The following is a 26,239-nucleotide window of genomic DNA, read 5'->3' on the forward strand; positions in this document are numbered from 1 at the left end:
GCGTGGGTAGGAGGCGAGGAGTCAGTGTGCGGCGCTGCGCTCGCGGGGTCCGCAGGTCCGTCTGGTCTCGGTTCAGCATGCTGCGCGCCGCACTCGCCACCGCCCGCCGCGGGCCGCGCCTCAGCCGCTTGCTGTCCGCTGCCGCCACCAGCGCCGTGCCGGCCCCCAACCAGCAGCCCGAGGTCTTCTGCAACCAGGTGAGGCTCGGGGTCGCCTCCGCAGGCCCCGGGGCTGGACGGAGCGGGCGAGCTGGCCTCAGTTTCCCCACCCGGGACCGTCGTGGGCCCCTTTATCCCGCGTCGATGCAGCCGCCGGGCGCCGTGGGTGTTGCTTCCGCCCCGCGCGGTCCTGGGTCCACTCAGGAGGCTCAGCCCTTCTCTGCGAGGCCTCTCCTTCAGCCCTCCCCGGCTCCTGCAGACCCGGGCCGGGGTTCAGAAGGAGGAGCTGGGTCAGGACCCCTCCGCGGCCGCTCTTACCAAACCAGGACTTTGTCTCAGCCCTGTAAGCTTTGGTAGAGCCTGGAGCCACATGAAAGAAACTGGTTGTGAAGTATTCCTTTTGTTTGTGCAACAAGTGCGACTTGGCTGCCCTCTTCTGTAAAATGGGAAGGCGGTCAAAGTACTCGTGTTGATGTGTTATTTTGAAACAGGATCTCGTCTGGTAGCCCAGGCTGGCCTGGAATTCGTCTGACCGCCTCAGCCACTCCCGCCCCACGTTGGATTAGGACGAGGCCCACCCACCTACATCCTCCGCCCTTCACCCCCTCCGCCTACTTTTTCTTTTGAGACAGGTTCATACTAAGTTGCCCAGGCTGGCCTTGAACTTGTAATTCTCCTGCCCCAGTGCTGGGACACGGTGATAGTGTATCTCTTGATCCAGGGCCCCCTGACCTCGGTGTGAGCATAGCAACAAGTGTCAGCCTCTCCCCCCCGCCCCACCCTTTGTGCAGAGTGGCGGTCTAAACAATTCAGCCTTTAAGCCTTCCAACAGGGAGGTCGAAGCTATAGTCATTTCCGGCTCTGCAGATCGAGAGACTGAGGTCTAGTCACTTCCCCCAGGACCCAAGGCATGAAGAAGTCGGTTCTCGGCTGGGATTCCGAAAGTAAGCCCCTACCAGGACGTTCTGTGGCGCTCTGCAGCTCTGCAGGAGCAGCGGTGGCCTCTCGGCCTCTGCCAACCGTTTCTGTGATTTTTTTATTTTAGGAGTGCTAGGAAGAGTCAATCCAAGGGAAAACATCAATAACAAAAAACATCTTCTGGGTAATGTCAGCCGTAAAGGCAGTACCTGCTGGGTTTTCTCGCAGCTGATCGTAGGCATTTGGGCTTGGTGGAGCGGAACAGCAAAAAGAGCTGAGATGGCCACAAGAGGAGGAGGCACCTCACCAATATAAGCTTCTCCGGTTCCTCTTGTTCACCTGGGCAGGAAGTCTCAGGCCCTAACATGTGCCCAGGTTTGATGATGCCGTTTGGAGCGTGGGTTGGTGGAGTGGAGTGATTCTCCCCTGTGGCAGCCTTTTTCTTTACCACATTTTTTTTCTTTTTTTTTTTTAAATCGCAGTAACAGTCCATGTTCACTGCAGAAATGCGTGGCACCTAGGGATTTATAGCTGGGCACCCTATTGCACACCCCGAAAGAGCGCTGTTAACGTGTGTGGCCTGGCTCTGTGCTCTGTGGCCTGGCTCTGTTCTTGGCTCTGAATTTGTGTGGGAGACAGCCGCTGGCTACCTGCCACTTGTGTCCCCATAAACACTTGGTCTCCTTGAACATTGCTGATCTTTCTCAGCCAGTACACTCAGCTGCTTCTAAGTTTTTCTGAGAACACGAGCGCCCAGCCCTAGGGAGGCAGTGCCTGAAGGGAACTCTAGAAACTGCTGGCCACTAGTGTGGCTTGTTGGCAAACCTTCTACCAGGTGTCCGGGTTCTTCATGTTCTGGTTATCTCTAGGGCACTTACTAGGGCCACTTGCTCCAAGGAGCCGCCTGTGTGGCATTGAAGTTGCCTCTGCAGATGCCGGCCTTGCTTCCAAGGGCAGCTGCAGGGCCTGAGCATCCTGGGGGGTGTCTCTCTTCAAGCTTCTTGGGTCCCATCCGGGTGGGGTCATGTCCTCACCTTCTTGCCTAACCAACGCAGGCTGAGCGAGGCTTGGCTTATCTTCCTGGAGCCCTCTTGCCCTGAGAGGGACCACAGGGTCGGTAAACTTCTAGGGTAGGTGTGAAGACTTTAAGTGACTTGGGCTTCCCCAGAATGGATCCATGAACGTGGCTTCTGAAAGAACCACATTTTACCCCTATCTTAATGTCAGATGTCAGGCACTGAACTTGATACAAGGTCCATGAGACTGGTTTTCCCATTTAGTTATTTCCTTGCTGACTTGGAGAACAGTTAAGATAGAGAACGGTAACTCCCAACACCCCGAGTGTATGTATGTGGCTTCACGCCTCTATCTGGGGCCTCCCTCCTCACCATCACCAGTTCTGTGTCCGTAAGAATAATGAATGTGAAAACCAGCTGTGATGCGCGCACCTTTAATCCCGACACATGGGAAGCAGTATATCAGGAGTTCAAGGTCAGTGTTGGCTACATACTGAGTTCCAAGCACATGAGACCCTGCCTCAAAAACAGCAAAGTGAAAAGAGCGAGGACTGAGGGTGGGCTCAGCTGGTGGAGTGTGAGGACTGGCAGTGGGCTCCCTTGTTAGAATGAAGCTGACCATGCATGATTCCCAGCAATGCATAAACCGGGCGCGATAGTATGCGCCCTTTTCGTCCCAGCATGCAGGAGGCAGAGGCGCAGGAGGGTCAGAAGTTAAGGCGAGTGTCAGTACATAGTGACTCGGAAGTCAGCCTGGGTTGTAGGAGAACCTGTCAGAGAGAGAGAGAGAGAGAGAACCTATTTGATAGATAAATAAGCATGTGCAATGCCTCCTCAGATTTAAACTGCTGGCCGCGCCCCCACTGATGGGGCCCTCAGGAGGCTCCACTCATCCAGCAGGAGCTTCCTGAGCCGGCCAGGCCCAGCTGACCACACACTGGATCTCCTGCCCACGGGCAGCTCATGAGTTGGAAGGCGGAGGCAAAGACCTAAGTGAAAAATGCATCCTGTCACCAGACAGTCAGCACAGTGGAGAGAAATAAAGCTGGGAGGGCTGTGCAGGGTCAAGTCTGGGCCTTGGTGGCCACATCTGTAAAACGGGCTAACAATCCCTCCTCATGGTGGGGTTGTGGTGAGGACAAAATGGGGTGCTCCTCAGCCAGGCCTGCTATGGCTCTCATGGCTTTGCTGTTTATTACAGCTGTGTAGGAGCTGAGATAGCAACACTTTCTTAGCTTACAGCCTGAGGAGATAAATCCCTTGGCAGGCTAGGGGCAGAGCTCTGTGGCCCAGTCACCATCAGGCTTTTGTTATGTAAGTACTGGTAAACTTGGAGTTTATCTTTAAGGGAGAGAACTAGCTACACAGAGACGGAGTGGGAGCTTTGGGTACCTTAAACAGGGAGGAAACTATAGAGAATAACAACTACAGAGAATTTTCCTTAGATTTATTTTTTATTTTACTTGTATGGGTTTTTGCCTTCACGCATGTCTGTGTACATGTGCAAACCTGGCGCCTGAGGTCAGATGAAGGCAACGGATCCCCTGGAGAAATGGAGTTACGGATGGTCGTGAGCCGCCGAGTGGGTGCTGGGAATCGAACCAAGATCCTCTGCAAGAGCAGCCAGTGCTCTTAACCACTGGGCCGTGTCTCCAGGCCCCCAGGATTTTTCTCAGTTGCTACACTGAAGCACCCTCAGTCCAGGAAGTGTAGCTAGGAGGATCACTACAAACACTGGCAGCCTTTGGTAGAAGCTGCTTGCAAGCGTTCACGTAGGTGACGCCTGAAGAGGGATGCCGCCGTCCCAGCGGTAGGAAGGACTGGCCTGTGTGGGCCTCCCCCGCAGAGTCCGCTTGGTCTCCAAACGGTGGACCTCAGAGACTGCTTCAAAGGGAAAGCGGTCCGCGCTTCTCGTGATAACGGAGTACGTGAAACCAGTTAAAGCTGCACCAGTCAAGACTTGGCCCTGAATGCTTCACCCTGTGCGGTGTGCCCAGCAGGCTGGAGGAGAACCTCTAGGGCAGCGGTTCTCAGCCTGTGGGTCGAGACCCCCCCCACCAAACCTCCATCTCCAAAAATATTTTCATTAAGATTCATAACAGTAGCAAAATCAGTTATGAAGTAGCAACAAGGATAATTTTGTGGTTGGGCTCAAACACAACATGAGGAGCTGTTCTAAAGGGTTGCAGCATTAGGAAGGTTGAGAACCGCTGCTCAGGGATAAGGCGAGCCTGGTGGTTTCCTGGGTGGGCAGGGATGGGCAGGGAATACCCGTGTGGGTAGACATGAACGGAGACTTTGGCAGTATCTTTTTTTGCTTAAGGGTGCATTTGCATGGAGTCAGACACAGTGTTGCACACCTGTGATCCCAGCGCTTGGGGGGGGTGAGACAGAGGCAGGCAGATCTCTTTGAGTTCAAAGCCAGCCTGATCTACAGAGCGAGTCCAGGACAGCCAGGCTACACAGAGAAACCCTGTCTCGCCTTGAAAAACCAAAACAAATAAATGTGCATTCGCTGTAATCAAATAGGAAAAGAAAAAAGTGGGAGGGGCACACTTGCAGCCTCAGCACATGGGATTTGGAAGCAGGAGGTGCAAGACTTCAGGACCAGCCTACACTACTGGGTTCAAGCAGGGAGGGCCTGGGAAGATGATGAGGATGATGGACCACTGATGGGTACCCTGTCCGCAAAGCTCGTCAGTGTCAACAGAGCCAGTGCGGGGCTAACCTGGGACACAGAGTGAGACCCTGCCAAAACAAGCATCCCAGATTATGCGATCTGTCGTCCTACTGGTTACACTGGTTTACCCTTGAGTCTCCAGAGCCTCATAAAAAAGGTTGGGGTGACCTGCAGAGCCTGGAGATGTCTTTGGCAACCTGCGTTTTTTAAAACTAGGGACCACAAGTAGTGTTCCATGCCACCTGCCTGCTCGGGGCCATGGAACAAGCTTGAGCTCCAAGGTGGCTGGGTCGCAGTCATGTCTGTGCTGGCCTCAAGCCGAGTCCGGAATGCATGTGGACATGGGCCGGCAGTGTCTGGTCAGAAAACCCCAGGCTCAGAATCCTACTGCCTATCTGAGCCTGAGCTGGGGTCTATTTCAGTTGCTGTCCCTGCTTCAAAGGGGAGAAATGGGCTCCGGGAGGCCTCAGGCTGTTGATTCGAAACCAGGCTTTGCTCTCAGCTCTGATTAGCTTGAGCGCACGTGTGCTACCCCATGATTAAGACCCTCTGGGTCAGCTGGGCCTGGCGGTGCACACCTTTAATCCCAGCACTCTGGAGGCAGACGCAGGTGAACCTCTGTAAGTCTGAGACCAGCCAGGGCTACGCAGAGAAACCTTGTCTCAAAAAACAAAACAAAAAAAGACCCTTTGGGTCAGAGAAAAAGCAAATATTAAGGAAACATTCAATCAAACCTTTGAGATCAGCAGAGGGGAGCCACATTTGTGCTTCAATTTGTGTTACTGGCACTGGCACTATGCTTTGGCAAGGGACAGCCTTTGGGTAAATATTGAATTTACAAATGGTTGCTGTTTATGCAAGTGGCTGTGGTTTTGCGATGAAGGAGCCAGAGGTAGGATCACTTCCTGGGAACCTAATGTAGAATATCTGGGAGTTGACATGAGCAGAATGTGGGAACGGGCGGGAGGTGGTGGAATGGGTCAGGGATGTTATGGTAAGCTAGACTTGGCAGCTGTTAAGCATAGGACAAAGTAAAACCTCACTATCCTGCAAAGGTTCCAAAATAGAACTAACCCCACCCCCTCCTGGGAGTGGTGACGATAGATAGATAAATGTGGCAGCACAAAAAGCTCCTGCTTTGGGGGTGGGCAGAAGAGGGGAGGACTGGGGTCAAGGGCCAGATTATGTCAGGGACATCTTGGAGGTGGGGAGTTGGCTCCCCTTAGCCTTGACCACAGACTGACCGGAGGAAGCCTTGGATGTTGAAAGAGTGGATGAGTGTGGCTTTCTGTGTTTATTTGGAACCTGACCCCTTGGGATCTTGGAATGCAAAAGATTATAGCATGTGTTATTCACTGGATCAGTTGCATAACCGCTATTTGAGAAGCAAATGATTGCTTGCTCCGGCTTGGGTTTCATTAGAGCTAAGGGGGGTGGGGAAGAGACGGAGTAAGGAAATGAGGGAGAGATTGGGCAAGGCTTACAGGCTGGGCATGGCAGCGCTCAAAGGTGAGGCCAAAAGGTTGTGAGTTTCCGGGCAGCCTAGGATACATATAGACTATCTCAAAAAGTAGAGACGGAAGAAAGAAGAAAAGAGAGAGCCTGATAGAAGAATTCCCCAAACCACATGCTCTTTGGAATCTCCCACGTGGGAAGTGAGGCACTCCAGGACCATGGGTTTCCTAGGAGACAGTCTCCATTCTTTCAAACATCAGGACCCAAAAGGGAGATTCCTGTCAAGGATGGTGCTGGCTGTGTTCTGGGGAATGGGGCAGCCATCCACCTGCAGAACTATGTGCCCAGGTTTCCTTAGGGCTGCATGTCTCACTGGAGTCTGTGTATGTGAGGAAGATAAAAAGTGGATAAAAGCTGTGGTAGGAAATAAAAAGACCCCGCTGACTCACAAAACGAACGGCTGCTCCTAATCCAGAAAGACACCTGCAGCTCCTCCCTCCTGCCGGGGCCATGATCCATCTCTCCCAGTGTCCTGGGACAGCCTTGCTGGGATGCCGGTGCCTCCATTGGGAAACCAGTGATGGACCCTCCCCTTCTGGAATGATGCCGATGGTACCTGCTCCTAAAATGAGACCACCCATGGGAGAACATATGGCAAGGAGGCCTCCTGCTTGCCCCATGGCAGTGGTCAGCAACAGCTAAGGACACAGAGCCCTTTACCATTTGGTGTTATTTGTTCCATCACTAGAGACCTTGGTAAGGAGGAAGACCCGCCCCCCTTCGTGGTAAAGAGTGTTCCTGGGACGCAAGTTTCGTTTATATCGTGGACTGTGAAAATGAAATCGTCGGCTCTTTTAGTTTAAAAACAGAGCAAAGATGGAGCCATGGAGGTGGCTCAGTGGGTAAGGATGCTTGCCACCCAAGCCTGGTGACCTGAGTTCAAACCTCAGAAGGAGAGAACCAACCCCCAAAAATTGTCCTCTGATCGTGACACACATACTGTGATGCTTACACACATGGTTAACAAAAACAACCAACTTGGAATTTCCACCCTCCCCCCAAGACAGGATTTCTCTGTGTACCCCTGGCTGCTGAACTCGATTTGTAGACCAGGCTGGCCTTGAACTCACAGAGATCCACCTGCCTCTCCTTCTCCTTCCCTGAGTGCACCGCTGCACACGGCTTCAACTGGAATTCTTTCTAGAAAGTCCCCTTCTTGGACAAATCACAGCTTACAGTGGTTTGAATAGGAATGGCCCCATGGACTCATGTGTTTGGATGCTTGGCCCATAGTGAGTGGCACTGTTAGGAGGTGTGGCCTTGTTGGAGGAATTGTCGCTGTGGAGTTGGGTTTTGAGGACTCCTATATTCAAGCTCTGCCCGGTGACGGTTTTCTCCCACTGTCTGCCATCAAAGTGTAGAATTCTTGAGAATTCTTGGCTCCTGCAGCACCATGTCTGCCTTCTCACTGCTATGTTTCCCACCATGACGATAAAAGCTGCCTTGGTCATGGTGTCTCTTCACAGCAATAAAACCCTAACTAAGATGCAGCTAATGACATAATTAATCTTTTGTTGGCCCCAGGGCAGAGGGTGTCTGAGTGCTTGTATATAAAGTGGCTGGGATACTCAGTCCTGCCTCTGTCGGGGCTGAGATCCCTGGGTCCACCTGTCCTGCTTACAGCCTGGCAAGCCTTGCTGTAACTTCCTCGCAGCCCACTACCAGAGCTACCTGGCCTCCAGACACACAAGGAGAGGAGTTTCAAATGTTCTGCCCTGTCCTTGCCACACTCCCTGGCCACATGAGTCTTTGCAGTTCTTTTGCCCCTAAACTCTTTCTGCTGTCACTCTTCAGGTCCCTGGCCTGCCCCCCCCTTTTGTCAGGCAACCTCAAGTCTCTCTCTTTGAGACAGGGTATCAATATGTATTTGTGTTCATGCTGGCATTAAGGGTATGTGCTGCCAGCCCCTAACTCTTTGGCTCTCCTTTTCTTGGGTCCTCTTTAATGGAGCCCTCTAAGCCTGCCTGCTTCACCACAGCCTGTGCTTGTTCACCGGGGCCCTCCTCCTGAGCTTCAGGGAGCCAAGGCTTTGTTTGGCCCTGTAGCATGGGTGGTGCCTGTGGCTTGCTGCCGGAGCTCACAGGACGCCCAGTGAAACCCTAATGACATGGTGGAGAGAGTTTTGATTTTTGCTTCAGATTCAGAATGTCACCTCCTGACCTGTCGTTGTATTCTAGAAACTGCGAAGAGGAAGTGAGAGCTAGGAGGAAGCTCTCCTCCCTCTGCTATGGTGACTGGATTCAGCATGTTATGTAAGACAGGCCTTAGTTTGGGGCCAGGAGGGTTAGAAGTGCGTGGAGTTTTGGCTTGGACTCCGTCTACCCTTTTGTGGTTCGGAAGGCGTTCTGCTGGAAGCAGGGCTGTGTCAGAGCGCCCTCCCCTCCTGGATCCCCACTAGTGTTTGGCTGGTGCAGGGAGTTGGGAGGGAGCAGGGAGGAAATGGGGACCCTGAGCTCAGGAGTCTCATATTTCATTAGCCAAGAAGGAAGGACAGATTGCTGAATAGGCTTTTGACAGACTGGAAGAATGACACAGCATATTATAGCCTTGCCTCTCTCTCAGCAAGGGGACAATGCAGGGAGTGCCCTGGCGGGGGTCTGCCAACTTCGCCCGCAAGGGTAAACTCGACTCTCCTGAGGAGGGAGCTGAGAAACCGGGTCATTGGTCTAAGATCTTTAGTTGTAGGTGGCTGCCTGGTCTAGAGGAGTGTCAAGAGACACCTGTGGCCAGGTCCTGGCTAGGAACTGCACACAGCCCCGAGAGGTACTGTGGCAGATATCTGAGATTGATTCCCCCAGTCTCCCCGGGGGAGGGCTGGACTCCAGTCCACGTCTGCCTCAGTTTGAAGTTGGTGCCTCCCGACATTCAGAATAAAGAGCGGTGGGGCTGCGAGTAAAACACAAAGCTGGCGCCTGGGTTTTGCTAAGTGCCTCAGTCCTCCTGCCTCAGCCTTCTAAGTGCTGGGGTTGTGGGGCTCCATGCTTAGCCTGAAGGAGCACTTTCAGGGATGAGTATTCTAACCGGGAGGCAGACCTGCGCTGTGGCCTTGGCACCCCAAAGCTTGGATTCAAGTCCTGGCTCTTGCCACTGCTGTGTGAATGTGAACCCATGGCTAGCCTTCACCCTGCCCTGGGACCCTCCTGGGTATGGTGAGGCAGATGACCTAGTGCTTCTGCTGACAGCTGCTCCTGCAAATGCAGGTCGTGGGGTGTAGACAAGGAGCAGGGGACAGTAGGAGGCTGTTGGGTCTGGGGGTTACACAGTCAGTGAGGACAGACCACCACCAAAATCTGAAGTTAACTGCTGGGGGAAGAAGCTTCTAACTGACTAGGACCACAGTCAGACTCAGGAGCTGACTGCAGCCGCAACGGAAAGGAGCAGGCTCCTTTTAAAGGAAAAAACTGTGAGCAGATACAACTCCCTTGCATACCGGGCTTGCTCAGGATGTGATTGTCCCTAGAGCAAGGAGGGGACGAATGAGACCAGGTGCACGCCGATTTCTGACACCATAGGAGCATGGGAAAGGAAGCTTTGCAAGGGAATTTTTGGAGTTTGTGATACCGGGGTGTATGGGAACAGATGTACGTCTGCCTGAGTGAGTTTGTGGAAGCAGAGTGGAGCAGAGTAGGGAGTGCAGGAACAATTTGAGCAGGGCTTGGGGCCTGGGGACACAGGCACATGGAAGTGTGCCAGGGCTTCCGGCCTGGAAATACCTCGGGCCCTTCAGAGACCAAGCAACTTCTTGCCCTGTAGCCTGGCCCTCCAGTGTCCTCTCTTTTTTGCCATCTAGGGATCTCTGAGCCTCTGACTCTCTCCACCCCCATCCCCATGTCCTCTTCTGCATTACCTCAGGTTTCCAACTTCCTCTTGCTTCACATGAACCAGAAAGAAGAGGGAGAAGATGCACTGTGTCCAGGGTCCCAACCTAGCACAGCATGGGTGGCATGGAACCCAGCTTGGGAATATTAAGGTTTCAAGTCTGAGCCTTACACCCAAGTCCCTCAAGACTCAATCCCATAGGTCTAGGATTAAAGGGACAAATTGGTTAAAGATGACTATCAGTGGATATGAAACTACACACGCCTAGCTTGACAGTCTGGTCCATGTTTACACGTATCTTGCCAGATGTGAGCAGTGAGCAGCTGTGAGAGCAATGTGTTAATGGTATAGAAAATTCAGCCTCCTGGAACTCAGTCACTACCCACTGCAGTCAACATGGGCACCTGCCCCATGGCAGGCTGGTGCCAGGGCATGCCGCCTTAGGAAGAGGAACTGCAATGGAGGTGAAGAAGGTGGAGAAGGCTTGAATTACACAAGTCCCTGACCCTGGGGACAAGGCCAGGAACAGAAATGTCCAAGTGTTCAGTGCAAATTCTGCCTCTAGCATATGTCCTTGATCACTGAACGGGGCTACTGTCCCCACCCCGGGACAGAGCCTGACCTGGAAGCGATTGCTCATGTTTGCTGCAGGGATGAGTGGATATGCTGAGAAGGATTATCTGTTCCTTGGGCAGTCTAGAATAAAGATGGCTATCTGGATATGATGGTGCATGCCTTTAATCCCAGCACTCATGAGGGGCAGGCGGGTCCAGCCTGGTCTGCATAACAACCAGTGCCACATGGAGAGACCCTGCCTCAAAACAACAACAAAAAAGATAGCTTTAAGCATTTTCTTGTTCTCCCAAAGAGAGTGAGAACCCCACCTGTGAGTCTAGACTGGGTCTGTGACACATTCTGACTTATAGAATGCAGCAGTGGAGACATCAGCTTCTGAAACTAGGCCAGGGCAAATCTTTTAGCTTCCTTCTGGCTCTGCCATGTGTCAGAAAGCCAGGTAGCCACATGGTATTGGATGAGTGAGGAACCACCTTGCTCATCCTGCCCAGGTGACCCCTGGACTGCAGTCCTAGGAGGAGCCCAAGCCATGGGCACAGCTCTTAAGAAATTGTTAAGCCTCTGTGTTTGGGGGTGTTTGTTACACAGCATTAGATGACTGACAAAGAAACCAACTCACTAAGAGGTCAGACGGCATACCCAGGTCACGTGGCCCATGGGCCCTCTCCCTTGGCTGTTTCTAGACTTGTGCTTCTAACCTGGAATGTGCAGCCCTCTAGCGCTGATCTCTGTCTCCAAGTTTGGTCTGTGTTCTTCTGGTTTTTTTTTTTACCTTATGGATTGGAGTAGAGCTGAAAGCTGGATCTGAGGACATGTTTTCATTCTCGTTGCAGATCTTCATTAACAATGAGTGGCACGATGCCGTCAGCAAGAAAACATTCCCCACCGTCAACCCTTCCACGGGAGAGGTCATCTGCCAGGTAGCAGAAGGGAACAAGGTGAGACCTGGTGACTTAGTAGATTGGGCTTTGTTTGTTTCTTGGGTAGGGTCTCATCCTGTAGCCCAGGCTGGCCAGGAACTTGCTGTATCAGTCCTCCCTCACTGTGCCCTGAGTGCAGGATTATAGGCATGTGCTACCATATGGCTGGGACATGACCACTTACGTATTTCACTTTCCTAACTTAAAACCACCAATCAGACATTTGAGGTGTGAATCCACAGCAGGCTCCATTACGCTGGGGTGCTGGATGGAGGCTGAGCTTTCTAATTCCTGCTGTGTGGATTGGGAGGTAAATCTGGGGAATGCCGAGCCACTGTCTCCTTTTTAGACCTGGGGTGGAAGGACAGGAAGGCAGGTAGATTGGACACCATAAAGTTTGGGTCTGCTGAGATGAGTGGTTCAGGTGTCATTTTTATGTATACAGGGGGGACTGGAAAATATAATGGAATTTTAAAAATGAGTCTCTGAGCTTGGCACAGCCAGTGGCACCTCTAATCTCAGCATTAGGGATGTGAAGCAGGAAGGTCATTCTTGGCTACATAGCAAGGTGTAGGCCAGCCTGGGCTACATGAGACTCCCTCTTGAACAAAACAAAAAATTAGACTATCTTTTCCATAAATTTAGCATTAGGCCCCGTCTGTTCCTGGCCTCTGTTTTAAGATGGTCCTTTCCTTCCTGCCCAGGCCTCCTTTGCTGAGGGCTACGGTGTTTTTCTGGCTTATGGGGGGTCCTTCTGGTAGATGTATTTATTCTAGATGAAAACCTTGTGCCTTCCTCCTGGTTCACAGTCCCCTGTGCAGGATGTGCTAGGCTGCCCAGCTTTCAGGCCCTGTTGGAAAATTCCATCATCTCAGAAGGAACACTGCTTCCTTTGGCTGGCCTTGGCTTCCTTGGTGGCATGGAAACAGGGTTTCTCACTTTCTAAGGATTGACTCATGGGGGTCTCTCCTGCCCAGCACACCCACTAATGGGGTGTGTGTTTGCAGCTAAGTTTTGGAGCCCTGAAGGACCGTTTTAGGGAGATTTCCTGCGCTGGCCCATACTGACTGGCCCTGGGTGATGGGCAGTGGGGTGCACAGCACTGGAAGGGCATTTGAGGCTGAGGTCTGAGCCTCCGGGGTGACTGTTTTACAGGAGGACGTGGACAAGGCAGTGAAGGCCGCTCGGGCAGCTTTCCAGCTGGGCTCACCCTGGCGCCGCATGGATGCATCCGACAGGGGCAGGCTGCTCTTCCGACTGGCCGATCTCATCGAGCGGGACCGGACCTACCTGGCTGTGAGTGCTTAGCCCTCCTGTCCTCACTGACCACAGCTGACAAGGCTCACAGAAGCCCGTGAACATCCAGGGGCCTTGCTGCTCATAGATGGTAATGGAGTCTGATGGACACTTTGGGGGTCTGTCTGTCACAACCAGCAGAGCCTCCCTGTCTGTCCTGATGCCATGGGTATGGCCAAGATTGAAGATTTTTGAGGAGAGGGGAAGGCCTTTCCTATTGATCCCCAGGGCTGGTCACCTCCCCCGGGCACCTCTGCATGGTGGGCCAGGCCCTCACCCTGGGCATCCTGACAGGTAGCCACAGTTCCGTTCTTACAGCCTTGGGACAGGGATGAAGTCCTTGGCATGGCTGGCTCCACTGCCTAACTTAGCCCCCACGCTGGCCCAGACCCGCCCACTTCACCTTCCTTTATTTTTGTTTTTTGTTTTGTTTATTTGTTTGTTTCAAGACACGGTTTCTCTGTGTAACTATGGCTGTCCTGGAACTTGCTCTATAGACCAGGCTGGCCTCGAGGTCACAGAGATCTGTCTGCCTCTGCCTCTGCCTCCTCAGTGCTGGGACTAAAGGTGTGCGCCATTGCAGAAGTTTTGGGGCGGGGGAGGAGTCCCGCTTGAGGTTTAATAGTGAAGACAGCTGTATAGTACAAGGCTGTTAGTCTGCTTTCTGGAACAGTCCCTCAGCTACCCATCTGACCACCTGGCCTCCCTGCCCTGCTCCTGCCCTGTCCCTCGCTCCAGCTCCAGCCACCAGCACTTTTTTTTTTTCTTATCAAAAGATGCATTCCTTCCTCATACACAAAAGCTGTTAGCATAGTGGGAGAAGTCCCAGAGTACTCACTCTGAACCAATCGGCTGCAGAACTACGCCCACTCTGTATCTTACTGTTGCCTTTTGGCCAGACCCAAGGCAACAAGACCTTCCAGGACCTCCCCGGTAGCAGCTTGCTTTGTAACAAAGAATCCTCTCTTTGCGCAGGTGAGGAGTGACAAACATTTACATATCCTGCTAGCACCTGGCACTGCCAGCGCAGCCATTAACGACTGAGAATTTTGGGACACACTTTCATAGCCAGTTGATACAATATGTGCCGGGGTAGGTTACACCAACAGGGCACCACCATCGCCTGGCTCCCCTTTTTGACAGCCAAGCTTCTTGGAGCCCAGGAACCTTTGTACACACTGTCCCCCTCCTGCCAGGGCTCATCACTTGCTCCACATGTGCCCAGGCTGGCCCCTGCCAGTCCTGCAGGGTTAGTCTTAGTTGGAGTTTCTGAGGCGGAGCCTGGAAGGCTGCTTTTCTTCCTAGCATGTATAACGTGTGGGAAGGATGATCTGTCTCCCCATGCTCCTTCCTCAGAAGCCACTCTTCTCATGTCTATACTGCAAACAGTTGGATCTGGTAGGGGACAGAACTTAAAAGTCTGTGAGCTAGGTGTGGTGGTGCACGCCTGCAATCCCAGCACTCGGGGAGGCAGAGGCAGGCGGATCTCTTGTGAGTTCGAGGCCAGCCTGGTCTACAAAGCGAGTCCAGGGCAGTGAAGGCTACAAAGAGAAACCCTGTCTCTAAAAAAAAAAAGTATGTCTGTAAAGTGAGTGGAGCTGGCTCTGTGTGTCTTCCTCTCCTCTCCCTGCCTTGGGAGAGGCTGGGCCAGTAGTTTAAAAATGCCCCTGACATTCAGTGGTCCCAGGGAGACTCACCCTGAGCCTCCACCCATCCTTGTCAGGTCAGGCCCCAATGTCGCTGGTCATCTTTCTGCTTCCTTTCATTCCTGCACCAACATGTCTCTGCTGACCTTGATCTCTCCTCAGGCCTTGGAGACCCTGGACAATGGCAAGCCCTATGTCATCTCCTACCTGGTGGATTTGGACATGGTGCTGAAATGTCTCCGGTATGGGCTTCTGTTCTTTGTTCTGGCCATTGTGAGAGGGGAAGGAGTGATGTTGAGAGGTAGAAATGGAGTGAAAGGATGCTGAAGGCTCGCAGGGACTGGAGCCTCCATTGAGGCTTCTTCTTGTGACAAAATCCCTCAGGGTCAAGCAACAGGCCTCTGAGATTTCTGTGTCTTGAGCTGTGTTTGGTAATTTCTGTGGTCCCTGGAACTGGGCATTTATCTAAAGGATCTGATGAGATAGTCTTCAGTTGTTCCTAGTTTCTGGCAGTCTTTTTTGCCCTCCTTCCGTGTCTGCTTTTAGTTACTTAGACTAAAGGCTCACTGGTTGTTTTGCACAGTGTCTTTTGATTGATTTTCTGTTTCTTTCCTTCTGCTATTCCAAATTTAGTCTGATCACAAACATCTTAATGACCAAAGAGCAGGGGCTGATCACCCCTTGGGGTTTGCCCATTGTAGGCATCAAGAGTCACGTCTCAAAGTGGAAGGCCTGAGTCTTAACCCTCACTCTCTGACTTCTTTTCTCTTGCCACATGAGGCTTCTTCAGGGCCAACCTTCATGTTGCCATCCCTTAGACTGAATGCCAGTGTGGTCAGACAGGCAGTGTAGACGGGATGTGGCAGAGGGCAGCGGGGCCTGAATGGCAGGAGTTTTCCCCATATTGGTGGGGCTCACCCAAGGTCATCATGTCCCTAGGCTCATGTCTTGTCCGGACAGCAGGGGAAGGTGCCGCTTACTCTGGTGCAGAGGGAGGAGCAGAGGGCACTGTTCCACATCCAGAGTTTGGTAGAACAAGCCCCTACAACAAAGAATTTTCCAATCCAAAATGTCAGGCATGCCGAGGCCGAGAAACCTGAGTCCCAACCTGGTCAGCTTTGGCAGACCCTGTTCACTTCAGGAATCTTCCTTCTACAAACCCCCAAACCTCCATCCTTTATCTTTCCTGCCCCTACTTCCCCGAAAACACAGCCGTTACACCATGACCATATACTGGCTGTTCCCCAGCCACTATGCTTTTTTGTCACCTGTGTCCCATGATTCAGATAATGAGCTTCATAAGTCGAGGCCATTTAGAGACATGCTAGCCATTGGTATGTCTGCCCTCCTCCACCAGGTCATACCCGTGATCCTCCAGCACTGGGCTGGCACAGCAGGCTCATGTTAATAAATCCAGGTGCTTAGTTAAAAGACTGAGTCTCTAGAGAGGCGTCCTGAATGGGTGGGAAGCAGCCCCGGCCGTGGACCTGAGATTGGCAGCAGCATCGAGTGTGATCCTGAGGCTCGGAAGTTTATAATAGAGCGGGTACTCCCGTCCTGGCGGCCATCCGTGTCTTTCTGGGAATAAGCAAATGCCGGTGTTATCAGTGTGATCCGGGCATCTCTCCCTCTGCCAGGTGTTGCAGGCTAGACACTGACTAATGCTTGGATTTCTCTTCTTTTAGCTATTATGCTGGCTGGGCCGATAAGTACCATGGGAAAACCATTCCTATAGATGGCGACTTCTTCAGCTACACCCGCCACGAGCCTGTGGGGGTGTGTGGACAGATCATTCCGGTGTGTGCCAGCCTCTCTGGAAGTCCTGGTGTTTGGGGGGAGAGGGGTGTGAAACGTGGGGTCAGCCGTCCTCATTGCAAAGCGAGAGATTCTACTGTTGGTGTCATTAGAGGATGATGGGGTGACGGGTAGCACACGGGCTTTGGTGGGTCTACCAGGGTGGGTTTAAGTCTGAGGCAGCCAAGCATTTATCCCCTGTAAGCCTCAGTTCTTCATACGAACAGCAGCGGTCTGTTGATTATGGGGAGGTAGTGATTAGGGACTCGTGTGGTACCTAGTACCAAAGGTACTAATAGGTGTGGGCCACTGTCACTGTCCGCCACCTGCCTCAGCCAGCATCCGAATCCATGAGTGAATCGCTGGGGCCCTCAGGAGTGGCCTTCCTGCCACCCGCTGTGCTGTGTCTCGCTGAGGAGGACCTGTGGTTGGTAACTCTTGTTTCCTGCAGTGGAACTTCCCGCTCCTGATGCAAGCATGGAAGCTGGGCCCGGCCCTGGCAACTGGAAACGTGGTTGTGATGAAAGTCGCTGAGCAGACGCCGCTCACCGCACTCTACGTGGCCAACTTGATCAAGGAGGTGGGTGGCCTGCTCTGCCGTGGCCTCTGAATGTCCGGGCCAGTGGCTTGCCTTGAGGGAGATCCGAGGAAAGGAGGGGTTTGGACTTCTTATAGTGTGGCTGTAGAACTTGGTCCTCAGTATCTTACCCAAAGGGGAATTCTGTCCTCGGCATCCTTACCCAGAGGGGTCCCTGCTACTGTCTCCCACATTGGGGCCTGGGGCCCGACACTCTGAAAGATGAAAGCCACTGTGCTAGAACTGTCAGCTCCGCAGCGGACCCCACAGCCAGGCTCCTCGTCCCAGGGACTTTTGGAAGTCCCTGTAGGGTGGCTGATGCACTGCAGAGCGGCTTTTGCTCTGGTGTGTCTCCAGATCACTGTTGGGGGGATAGGGTGCTGTCTTTGCCGAGGGCCTGGGGGCAGGAAGCTGACGCTCCCACCTCTCCTGGCCCTCCCTGCAGGCAGGCTTCCCCCCTGGCGTGGTCAACATTGTTCCTGGGTTCGGCCCTACCGCCGGGGCCGCCATCGCTTCCCATGGGGACGTGGACAAAGTGGCCTTCACAGGTTCTACTGAGGTAAGGTGTCTCAGGGTGTCAGACCTGCAGCTTGGTGGTGCAGGCACCGCCCCCTCGGTGGCTGCTCCCTGCAAAGACACCATCTTCTGACACGCCTCCTAGTGACCCAAATGACAGCCCACGTATGTGTGCCAGACAGCAGAACAGCTATGTCCTCTGTGGTCTGCCAGCTGCCCCGGATGCATTTGGGGGGTTGGGGAAGTTGGCACTCCTGTGGGTTAGGGTAGCTGGGACACACTGGCTTCAGGAAGCCCAAGGCCTTGTGGTTGTATCCCTGGGGAACCCGCTGGACGTCCAGAGGCTCTGTTCATTCCCTTTGAGACTCTGACGGTACCTTTAACCCCAGCGCTTGGGCGGTGGAGGTAGGAGGATCAGGAACTCAAGGGAAGCTCAGCCACATAGTGAATTTGACACTAGCCTCAGCTACATGAGAGCCTGTCTCACAAGCAAGCCAGGCATGATGACACATGCCTTAGCCCAGCACTTAGGAGGCAGAAGCAGGCGGATTTCTGTGAGTTCAAGGCCAGCTTGGTCTACATAGGGAGACCCTCTCTCAAGATTTTTTTATGTATAGGCGTGCTCTATTTTCACGTGTGCCTGCAGGCCAGAAGAGGGCAACAGATCTCATTATAGATGGTTGTGAACCACCAAGTGGTTGCTCGGAATTGAACTCAGGATCTCTGGGAGAGCAGACAGTGCTCTTAATCTCTGAGCCATGAGCCATCTCTCCAGGCCTGCTCAGTTTTTTTTGTTTTTTTTTTTTTCTTTTTCAAAACAGCAACAGTAACCAAAACCAGAATGAGAGTGTTGGTACTGTGGAGATAGGATGGGCAGTACCTGGGCTCCGGAGTTGTTCTCTGGGCAGCATGGATTTGCTCTGCAACCTCGGCATATTGTTCGTTCATTCATTCATGCATGCATGCATTCATTCAGAGACAGGATCTCTACATAGCTCTGGCTATGTAGACCAGGCTGGTCTTGAACTCTGCCTCTGCCTTTTGAATACAGAGACTAAAAGGCCTGCTACCATGCCCAGCTTGTGTTAGTTTTCTCTTTGTTGTGACCTGGTACTAACAAGAGGCAAGTTAAAGGAAGGCTGGATGACGGCTCAGACTCTGTTATGGGGAAGCGGCCATGACAGCAGCTTGAGGGTTCCTACTCACGTCTGGGCAGACTGGGGAAACAAGACAGGAAGTGGGGCTCAGCTATCACCTCACCCAAGTGACCCACTTCCTCCATCTAGACCCCGATTCCTAAAGGTTCCGAGACATCCCAAAACACTGCCACCAGCTAGGTGTTCAAGCCAGTGGGGGACGTGTCACATTCCAACCGTGACGCTCGGTGAGCCCACCTCCTTGAGCCTGTCTGTACGGTGTTGAGAACCGAGCTTGCTCACAGGTCCCAGCCAGGGTGTGTAAAGCTACGACCACTTAGGAAGCCAAGAGCGAATGAATGAATGAATGAATGAATGAATAGGTCAGGATTTGTACAGGGCTGCTCCATAGCAGGGACACATTTCTTTCTAAAGGTGAGCGGGTCCCCACCCCCACCCCTGAAATCCCAGCCTTCCAAGAGGGCACACTAGTTAGTGTAACAGAAATAATTTTTGAACAGCTCAAGTGGCAGGCCCTTCCGCACCCAGAAGGCCCTCGGGCAGAGGCATGGATGGGTCTCATAGAGGGGCTGGCCTCCTTGCAGAGATGTGCCGGGCTCTGGGTACATTGTCCTTGCCCTCACAGAGTCCACAGCACACAGGGGTTGACACTCAGCTGGGGAGGGGCCACATCATAGTCTGACTGGTTCGTGCCTTCTCACCGACCGTCTAGTTCAGTGGCCATGCGGCATGGGCACTTAGAGCCTTCGCCCTCTGAGGGCATCGGGAGCGGTGACTGCGGGCCTCAGCGCCAGGTACACACAGTATTAGTTATTGTCACCGACGTCTAGGGCTCGGTAGCAGCGATGGCAGGTGAACTCCTCGGGCCCCTTGGGACTTGGTGACACCGTGCGTGGAGAGGCGTTTAGCTCTCTTCCCCCGCTCACGGCGGTCTCTGTCCCTACAGGTTGGTCACCTGATCCAGGTTGCCGCGGGGAGCAGCAACCTCAAGAGAGTAACGCTAGAGCTGGGGGGCAAGAGCCCCAACATCATCCTGTCGGATGCCGACAGTAAGCTTCCGGGCCGCAGGGAAGGCCTCCGCCTCCAGCGTGATTGACCCCTCCCACCTTAGCCACTCCTTCCCTTGTTAGGGCCAGCCCAGGCCCTGTGCTGTCCACCCTCAGCATACCCTCTCCTGCCCTCTCTGAGGAACACCACTTTTCCCCTCTCTCTCTTTCCCAGTTGCCAGTCTTCACAAAGGAAAGGTTTCATTTCATTCTGGCCAGGCCCCATCCGTCTGTGTGGTTCCCCCCCCACACCGGCAGGCACTACCCCTGATAGTGTGAAGGGGTTGTGTGGGCGAGCGTCCCTGGGGTGAGCGGCCTCGTCTCATGTCGCTTCTCTCCGCCGTCCCCTCCCTGCAGTGGACTGGGCTGTGGAGCAGGCCCACTTTGCCCTGTTCTTCAACCAGGGCCAGTGCTGTTGCGCCGGCTCCCGGACCTTTGTCCATGAGGATGTGTACGATGAGTTCGTGGAGCGCAGTGTTTCCAGGGCCAAGTCTCGGGTGGTCGGGAACCCCTTTGACAGCCGGACGGAGCAGGGGCCGCAGGTAAGCCTGGGGCTGCAGCTGGGCCTGAGTCCAAAGCCTGTGTGGCCCGGAGTGGGTGGGGCTAGGTTCAAGTGTCTCCTCTGCCGGGTACCAGTTGTGTGTCCTGTCGGGGTAATGGAGAGACCCCAGCCCCTGTCTGAGCCCCACGTTTTGGATGGTTCATGGACCTTGGCAGGGGAGTGGCCGCCATACCCGCTACTGAGCCATTCCCCTGAGTGTTTTTTGTGTTTTCATTTTGTTAATCTCAGAGTTTAAAGGAAAAACATTGGGTATGAGGTGCCTTCCCTGGTGGTAAAGGATGTAGGGTCTCTCTTGGGCATTGTGCTTCTGACCATGGGCATTTACTCTTTGGATCTTGCTCCTTCAAGACCTTGGTCCCCTTCTGAGCTACCTCTGGCTATAGGTTCTGAGCCCAAAGCCAAAGAGAGAGGGCTGCTCCGTCAGTGTGGGGGCTTCTCCCGCAGGTGGATGAGACTCAGTTTAAGAAGATCCTCGGCTACATCAAGTCAGGACAGCAGGAGGGGGCGAAGCTGCTGTGTGGCGGAGGCCCTGCCGCCGACCGCGGCTACTTCATCCAGCCCACCGTGTTTGGAGACGTGAAGGACGGCATGACCATTGCCAGGGAGGAGGTTAGCACCGTGGTTTGGTTTACTGTCTTGACTGTATCCCAAACTCTGGTTTTGAGTCATCTCCATGCCTAGCATCACTCTCCCCTTAAACTCACTGGGGCTTCCCACCACTGGGAGACCATTAAATCCCTTTGCCTAGCCTACAGGCTTGTGATACCTTAATTTAGTTTCTGTCCCTACTCTGAGGTTCCTGGGCATTCCTCTCCTCCGCTCTGTCCCCTGTCCCCTCTGGGCATCAGCTGTTTCTTTGTGGAGGCCTAGTTTCTCTCAGTGTGCAATAAGACTCCATTTCTCTCCTCTCCATTTACTCAGTGTGCACTAAGACTCCATTTCTCTCCTCTCCGTTTAATGAGACTGTCACTCTCACTTCCCGGCATCTTCCTCCCTGGCTCCCAATCAGGCCCCTCTGTTCCAGCTCGATGGATACGCTGCTTAGATGGTGGTCAGGCAGGCGGCTACACAATGGCCAGTTCCAGCCATTCCCAGTAGTCTCTTGGGCAGATCTGAGGTAGTGGCACCAGCTGCAGCAGCCCAGCTTACACACAGGTCTTGGTTTCTGAATTTCATTCCCCATCAAAGGAGCTAGAGTTTCTTGAAGAAGTGACCTGACCTGTTCCAGAAACTTATGGGAAGAGCAAGAGAAATCAGAGGCCGATTTCACAGTCACTTGCTCAGCAGCAAGTCTGTGTAGAGGAATTTTAATTCAGAACGTGGCTGTTCTGGCAAGAAATCACATCCAAAGACCTTCTAGGTCTCTGTGATCCAGCTGAAATACAGGAGGTAGAGGCAAGCAGATCTGAGTTCAAGGGCAGCCTGGTATAGAGCAAATTTCAGGTAAAGAAAAGCTTATGTGCAGGTGTGGTGGAACATGCCTTTAATCCCCAAAAAATGAAGGTAAGGTTAGTTTGTAGAAAGAAGCACCCATGTTTTGAAAGTGTTTAATTCAGTGGCAGAAAAAGTGATGAATCAGAGAAAGATTTGATAGAATAGGATACACACAACTGTCACGAGAACAGAGAAGAAAGGAGAGCTACTTACCGGAGCTACTTAAGGAAAGAGGAGGCAATTTTACTGGAACAGGTTGCAGAGAGAGAGAGAGAGAGAACTCAGGTGAAGACCAAATAGGAAGGAGCCAGAAGATTAGAGCAGATTGCTGGAGTTAGTTTAAGGCCAAGCAAGGCAATTCAGGGGCCAGAGAAGCCAGACTGAAGAAGTCAGCTGGGAGAAGAGTTTGAGCCAAATCAGCTAAATTGAACCAGCCAGCCCAGAGCTCAATGAGAACAAGAAAGGGCGAGCTTATTAAGCAGTAAGCCTCAGAGGCTGAAAACATTCTAGGACTAGGTTAGACTATATAGAGGCTAGACGCTTCAAGGACTAGGCCTGGGTTAGCAGACAGAGACTGTAAGCCTCCAAGACAACAATTGGAGCAGGCAAATAAAAGTTCCTTTACAAGTCTATGCCTTGTACCTGGCTGGGTTAAAATAATGGGAGCCGGTCTAATTCTCTATGCTAAATTCATATGCTAACATGTCCTATGTGCCATGGGACTCTTTAGAAATAAGCCAGGAGGCCTCCAGCGCTTGTCTGCTTTTCTCCCTTTGTGTTTCATGAGCTTGGAGGCTGCTGGACTGGCTAAGTCAGGTCTCAGGCTCAACAGTGTCCACTGTCCTCTGCCACTTGTCAGTCCTGGAGGTGGGGAGCAGTCACCTCCCGCCTTCCAGCCTTCCTCCTCTGCCCTCTCCCTCCAGATCTTCGGTCCAGTGATGCAGATCCTCAAATTCAAGACCATAGAGGAGGTTGTGGGGAGAGCCAATGATTCCAAGTATGGGCTGGCAGCAGCTGTCTTCACAAAGGACCTGGATAAGGCCAATTACCTGTCCCAAGCCCTCCAGGCCGGCACTGTGTGGTAAGAGCTCCCAGTAGCCATTCTTCAACCCAGTAAAATATCACCAAAATATCCAGAACCCCAGAGTTGCGGCACTAGACCAGGAGCTGTCCATCATAGCCTCTGCCAGTGAAAGGACACCCCTTACCTCCAGATCGGGTACCCATGAAGCTGGTGCCTGGCAACCTTCCTTAGCTGTGATGGCAGGCGCCCAGGCTGAGATCGTATCTGGTTGCTGAGCACCTGCTTCATCACCATTAGGGAAAAACAAAACAAACAAACAAAAAACAAAACAATAAAATGGAGCGGAGTGATGCTAGACCCTTATTAGCCAAGATGACTCGTTTGGGTTGGAAGCTGGCACATGGTGTGTTGTGTTGATGGCCCTCTGTGACCACAACTGCACGGACAAGGATGACAGACAGTGTCTTCCGTGGCCTGCCCTGTCCATGCCTCCGTTTTCCATATAAGATTGTGGGGCCATATGGGGCCTGGCATGGCATGCAGTCCCTCATAGTGACCTCTGTTCTCCTCTCGGGTTACAGGATCAACTGCTATGATGTGTTCGGGGCCCAGTCCCCATTTGGTGGCTACAAGATGTCGGGGAGCGGCAGGGAGCTGGGCGAGTATGGCCTGCAGGCCTACACAGAAGTGAAGACAGTAAGTAGACGGCATGTGGGCCCCGTGGCCTGGCCTCTCCAGGCCAGGGGTCATCCATACTTGTTATTAGAAGACACCAAAGGGGTCAGATACAGTCTCTAGGGTCTTAGCCTGAATAGGCACATGCGTTAATTTGCCATGGAGTTGGTTAGCTCGAGAGAAGGCAGGACTGCAGTGGGTGGAGATGCTTCCAGTAAGGAGTGTGAGCAGACACAACTGCCAAGCCACCCCTTGTCCTGTTCTGCTCACAGGAACATAGCCCAGGCCCCACCAAAAGCACAGAGAGAATGGCAGTGCTGTTGGACACAGGTTCTCCAAAAAAAAAAAAAAGAAAGAAGTCAGGTGTGGCCTAAAAATACCCAATGGGTTAGCATCTCCAACCATGGAGTACAGATTCCCCTTAAAAATGGCTTGTCACACATTTAATGTGGGAAATGATCACATTTTAACCTAAAGAAGGTGGATGCGGGCTGGAGAGATGGCTCAGTGGTTAAGTGCCCTGGCTGCTCTTCCAGAGGTCCTGAGTTCAATTCCCAGCACCTACATGGCTGCCATGTATCTGATGCCCTCTTCAGGTGTGCAAGCGCTCATGTAAATAGAGTACTCATATGCATAGATAAATAAACCTTTAAAAAATAACTTAAAAAAAAAAAAGTGGATGCAAAATAAAGTAAATGCAGGAAGAGCCAGGTGTGGGCCATCGGCCCTGTCCCTGCTGTGACTCCTGTGGCTGCAGCCTTGGTCTCTTCCTCGGCATTCCCTGGGGGTCCTTTGTGGGGGCCTGGACAGTGCTGGATGTGTGCAGCACCAGGAGCTGCTGACAGATGATGTCCTCAAACCCCGGAAAGGGCCTCCAGACACTGGCAGCTGTCCCCTGGGACCTGGGGTGAGAATCTAGGACCAGGCCAGGGTGTGATCTCCCGCAGAGGCCAGCCTGCTGCCAAGGCCATGAGGAAAGGAAGAGAGGGGCTTTTGCCTCCAGGGGAACCTGCTGCCACTTGCCAAGTGTGAAAATAACTGCTTCTCCGAAACCCTTCACAGGTCACTGTCAAAGTACCACAGAAGAACTCGTAAAGCCAGCACCCGGAATCCCAACAAGATCCTGAGAAAAACCACCAGGCACACTGCACCTCCAAAGAGACACCCCTCTACCTAAGTGTCTTGGACCAAGAGAGTCAAGATTTGATAAACAGGGCAGGCTGGTGGGCGGGTGGTGTGTGGGGAAAGGTCCTAATAAACCAGGCAGGGGTGGGGCCAGGGCAGAACACATGTGCAAGCCGCTGGGTTCCATCCTCCATGCTTAAGTAAAAGAGCAATAAAAAAAACCCTGATCAAAACCACAGGCTCAGTTCTCTAAGAAATAGATTCTGAATCTTATCTCCGCTGTAACACCCCACTGTGGGAGGGAAAAGGGCCCCGGTTGGTACTGAATTAGCTCTGGGACGCTAGCACCTTGCTGTTTCCCAGACCAAAAGTGATTAAAGGCAGGAGGACTCCTCTCAACTCCTGGGTGCCTGCCTCTGGTCACCAGCCCAGGGGTGCGCCTGGTACCCGGCTGGAGTGTTCCCACTGTTTGATGGTGTCACAGAATGTGTGGCCCTCCCTCTCTTGGCGCTCGTGTCTGTGATTCTCTCAGGTAATTCTAGGCCGATGAGGAACGTTAGCCAGAGAGAGGGAGGCATGGTTATCCATGGCTGCTGCTACAATTTGGAAGTCTCCCAGGACGCTGGGTGGGTGGGTGGCGACCCGTTTGATCCTTTCCAGGGTGATCCGGGTCAGCTTTCCATCAAGGTATCTCATGACTCGGCGTCAGTCCCCGTGGCTGCTTACCTGGACTAGAGTCAGCAAAAGGGCAATCTCCAGAAGTTGCTTTGTGCTCCCAGGCTGCCTCACACGCCCAGAACCAAGAGGAGGTGGAGGCATTAGTGACAGCAACCCACAGAGGTGGCCGGAGGAGGCAGGTTCTCAGGGAGTAAGAAGAGGAATGGCGGTGGGCGGGGACTGGGGCCTGGACTGGCAACTCAGTAACTTCTAGAAGCTCCAATTCTGTTTCAGGGAGAAGGCTCTTGGCCTTGACACATGTAATGATGATCCACTCATAGTAGAAGGCTCTTGAGCAGGCTTCTGGGTTCATTTGCTTTCTACCTCACCTTCTGAAAGGTTCCATTCCCAGAGGTTTTTAGATGCCGGGGACGTCTGCCCTGCCTGTGTATAAACAGGAGTGCTATGACCATAGCCCAACCCCGCCCCATCCTAAAGTGTGGGTCGTAAGCCTTCAAGGGATACCTTGTGCCATCTGTAGATGATTTGCTATATATATATATATATATCAGTGTCCGTGACGATTGCCGTAAAAAGTTAGTAAGCAATTAGCAACAGTGCTTGTGAGGAATTATACTGTTCTTGGCACGGCTACACTTGTGTCTTGGAGTGTTGAACTTACTCAAAGTCCATGGTCCATAGTTAGGAGCCTGGCTGGAAGCTCTGGGGCGAAGGTCACAGCTCTTACTCAACTTGCAAATAAACATATCAGGATATGGAAAGCAAGTACAACAGCCAGTGAAGAAGAAGCTGTCCTCAAGGGAGTTAAAGGGATGGTAGGGGGATGGGGAGGTGGCTCAAAGGTTAAGAGCACTGGCTGTTCTTCAGAGGACCCAGGTTCGTTCCCAGCAACCGCATGGCGGCTAAAAACTGTAACTCCAGCTCCAGGGGATCTGACACCATCAGAAGACGCAGGCAAAACGCCAATACAAATAAATTATGTGTTAAAAGATTTGCTTTAAAAAAGCAGGGGATGGTGGAGCCGTGAGAGATTGCTCTCAGGGTAAAAAGCTTATTTGAGTGTGATGACCCCGTGAAGTCCGTTGACCTCCATATATATATATATAT

At 52.7% G+C, this 26,239-nt stretch overlaps 1 protein-coding gene across 1 annotated transcript; it reads left to right on the forward strand.

Moving 5' to 3' along the window:
• Positions 1-24,687, forward strand: Aldh2 (aldehyde dehydrogenase 2 family member). Its single transcript, XM_021633165.2, has 13 exons — positions 1-197; positions 11,516-11,620; positions 12,758-12,898; positions 14,707-14,786; positions 16,230-16,341; positions 16,790-16,918; positions 17,361-17,474; positions 19,535-19,637; positions 19,992-20,176; positions 20,641-20,805; positions 22,554-22,711; positions 23,236-23,350; positions 24,392-24,687. Exons 1-13 carry the CDS (start codon positions 78-80, stop codon positions 24,422-24,424), a joined length of 1,560 nt encoding a protein of 519 aa, XP_021488840.1. The 5' UTR covers positions 1-77; the 3' UTR covers positions 24,425-24,687.
• The last annotated feature ends 1,552 nt before the right edge of the window (positions 24,688-26,239 follow it).

Source organism: Meriones unguiculatus, chromosome 4, assembly GCF_030254825.1.
Source record: "Meriones unguiculatus strain TT.TT164.6M chromosome 4, Bangor_MerUng_6.1, whole genome shotgun sequence".
Lineage (NCBI taxonomy): Eukaryota > Metazoa > Chordata > Mammalia > Rodentia > Muridae > Meriones > Meriones unguiculatus.

Bases quoted from the DNA above. Each gene is read 5' to 3' on its own strand.
- Aldh2 (XM_021633165.2), top strand. From the start codon at position 78: ATGCTGCGCGCCGCACTCGCCACCGCCCGCCGCGGGCCGCGCCTCAGC. The intron at 19,638-19,991 runs GTAAGCTTCCGG...CCCTCCCTGCAG, and splicing joins CATCCTGTCGGATGCCGACA to TGGACTGGGCTGTGGAGCAG. The intron at 20,177-20,640 runs GTAAGCCTGGGG...CTTCTCCCGCAG, and splicing joins GGACGGAGCAGGGGCCGCAG to GTGGATGAGACTCAGTTTAA.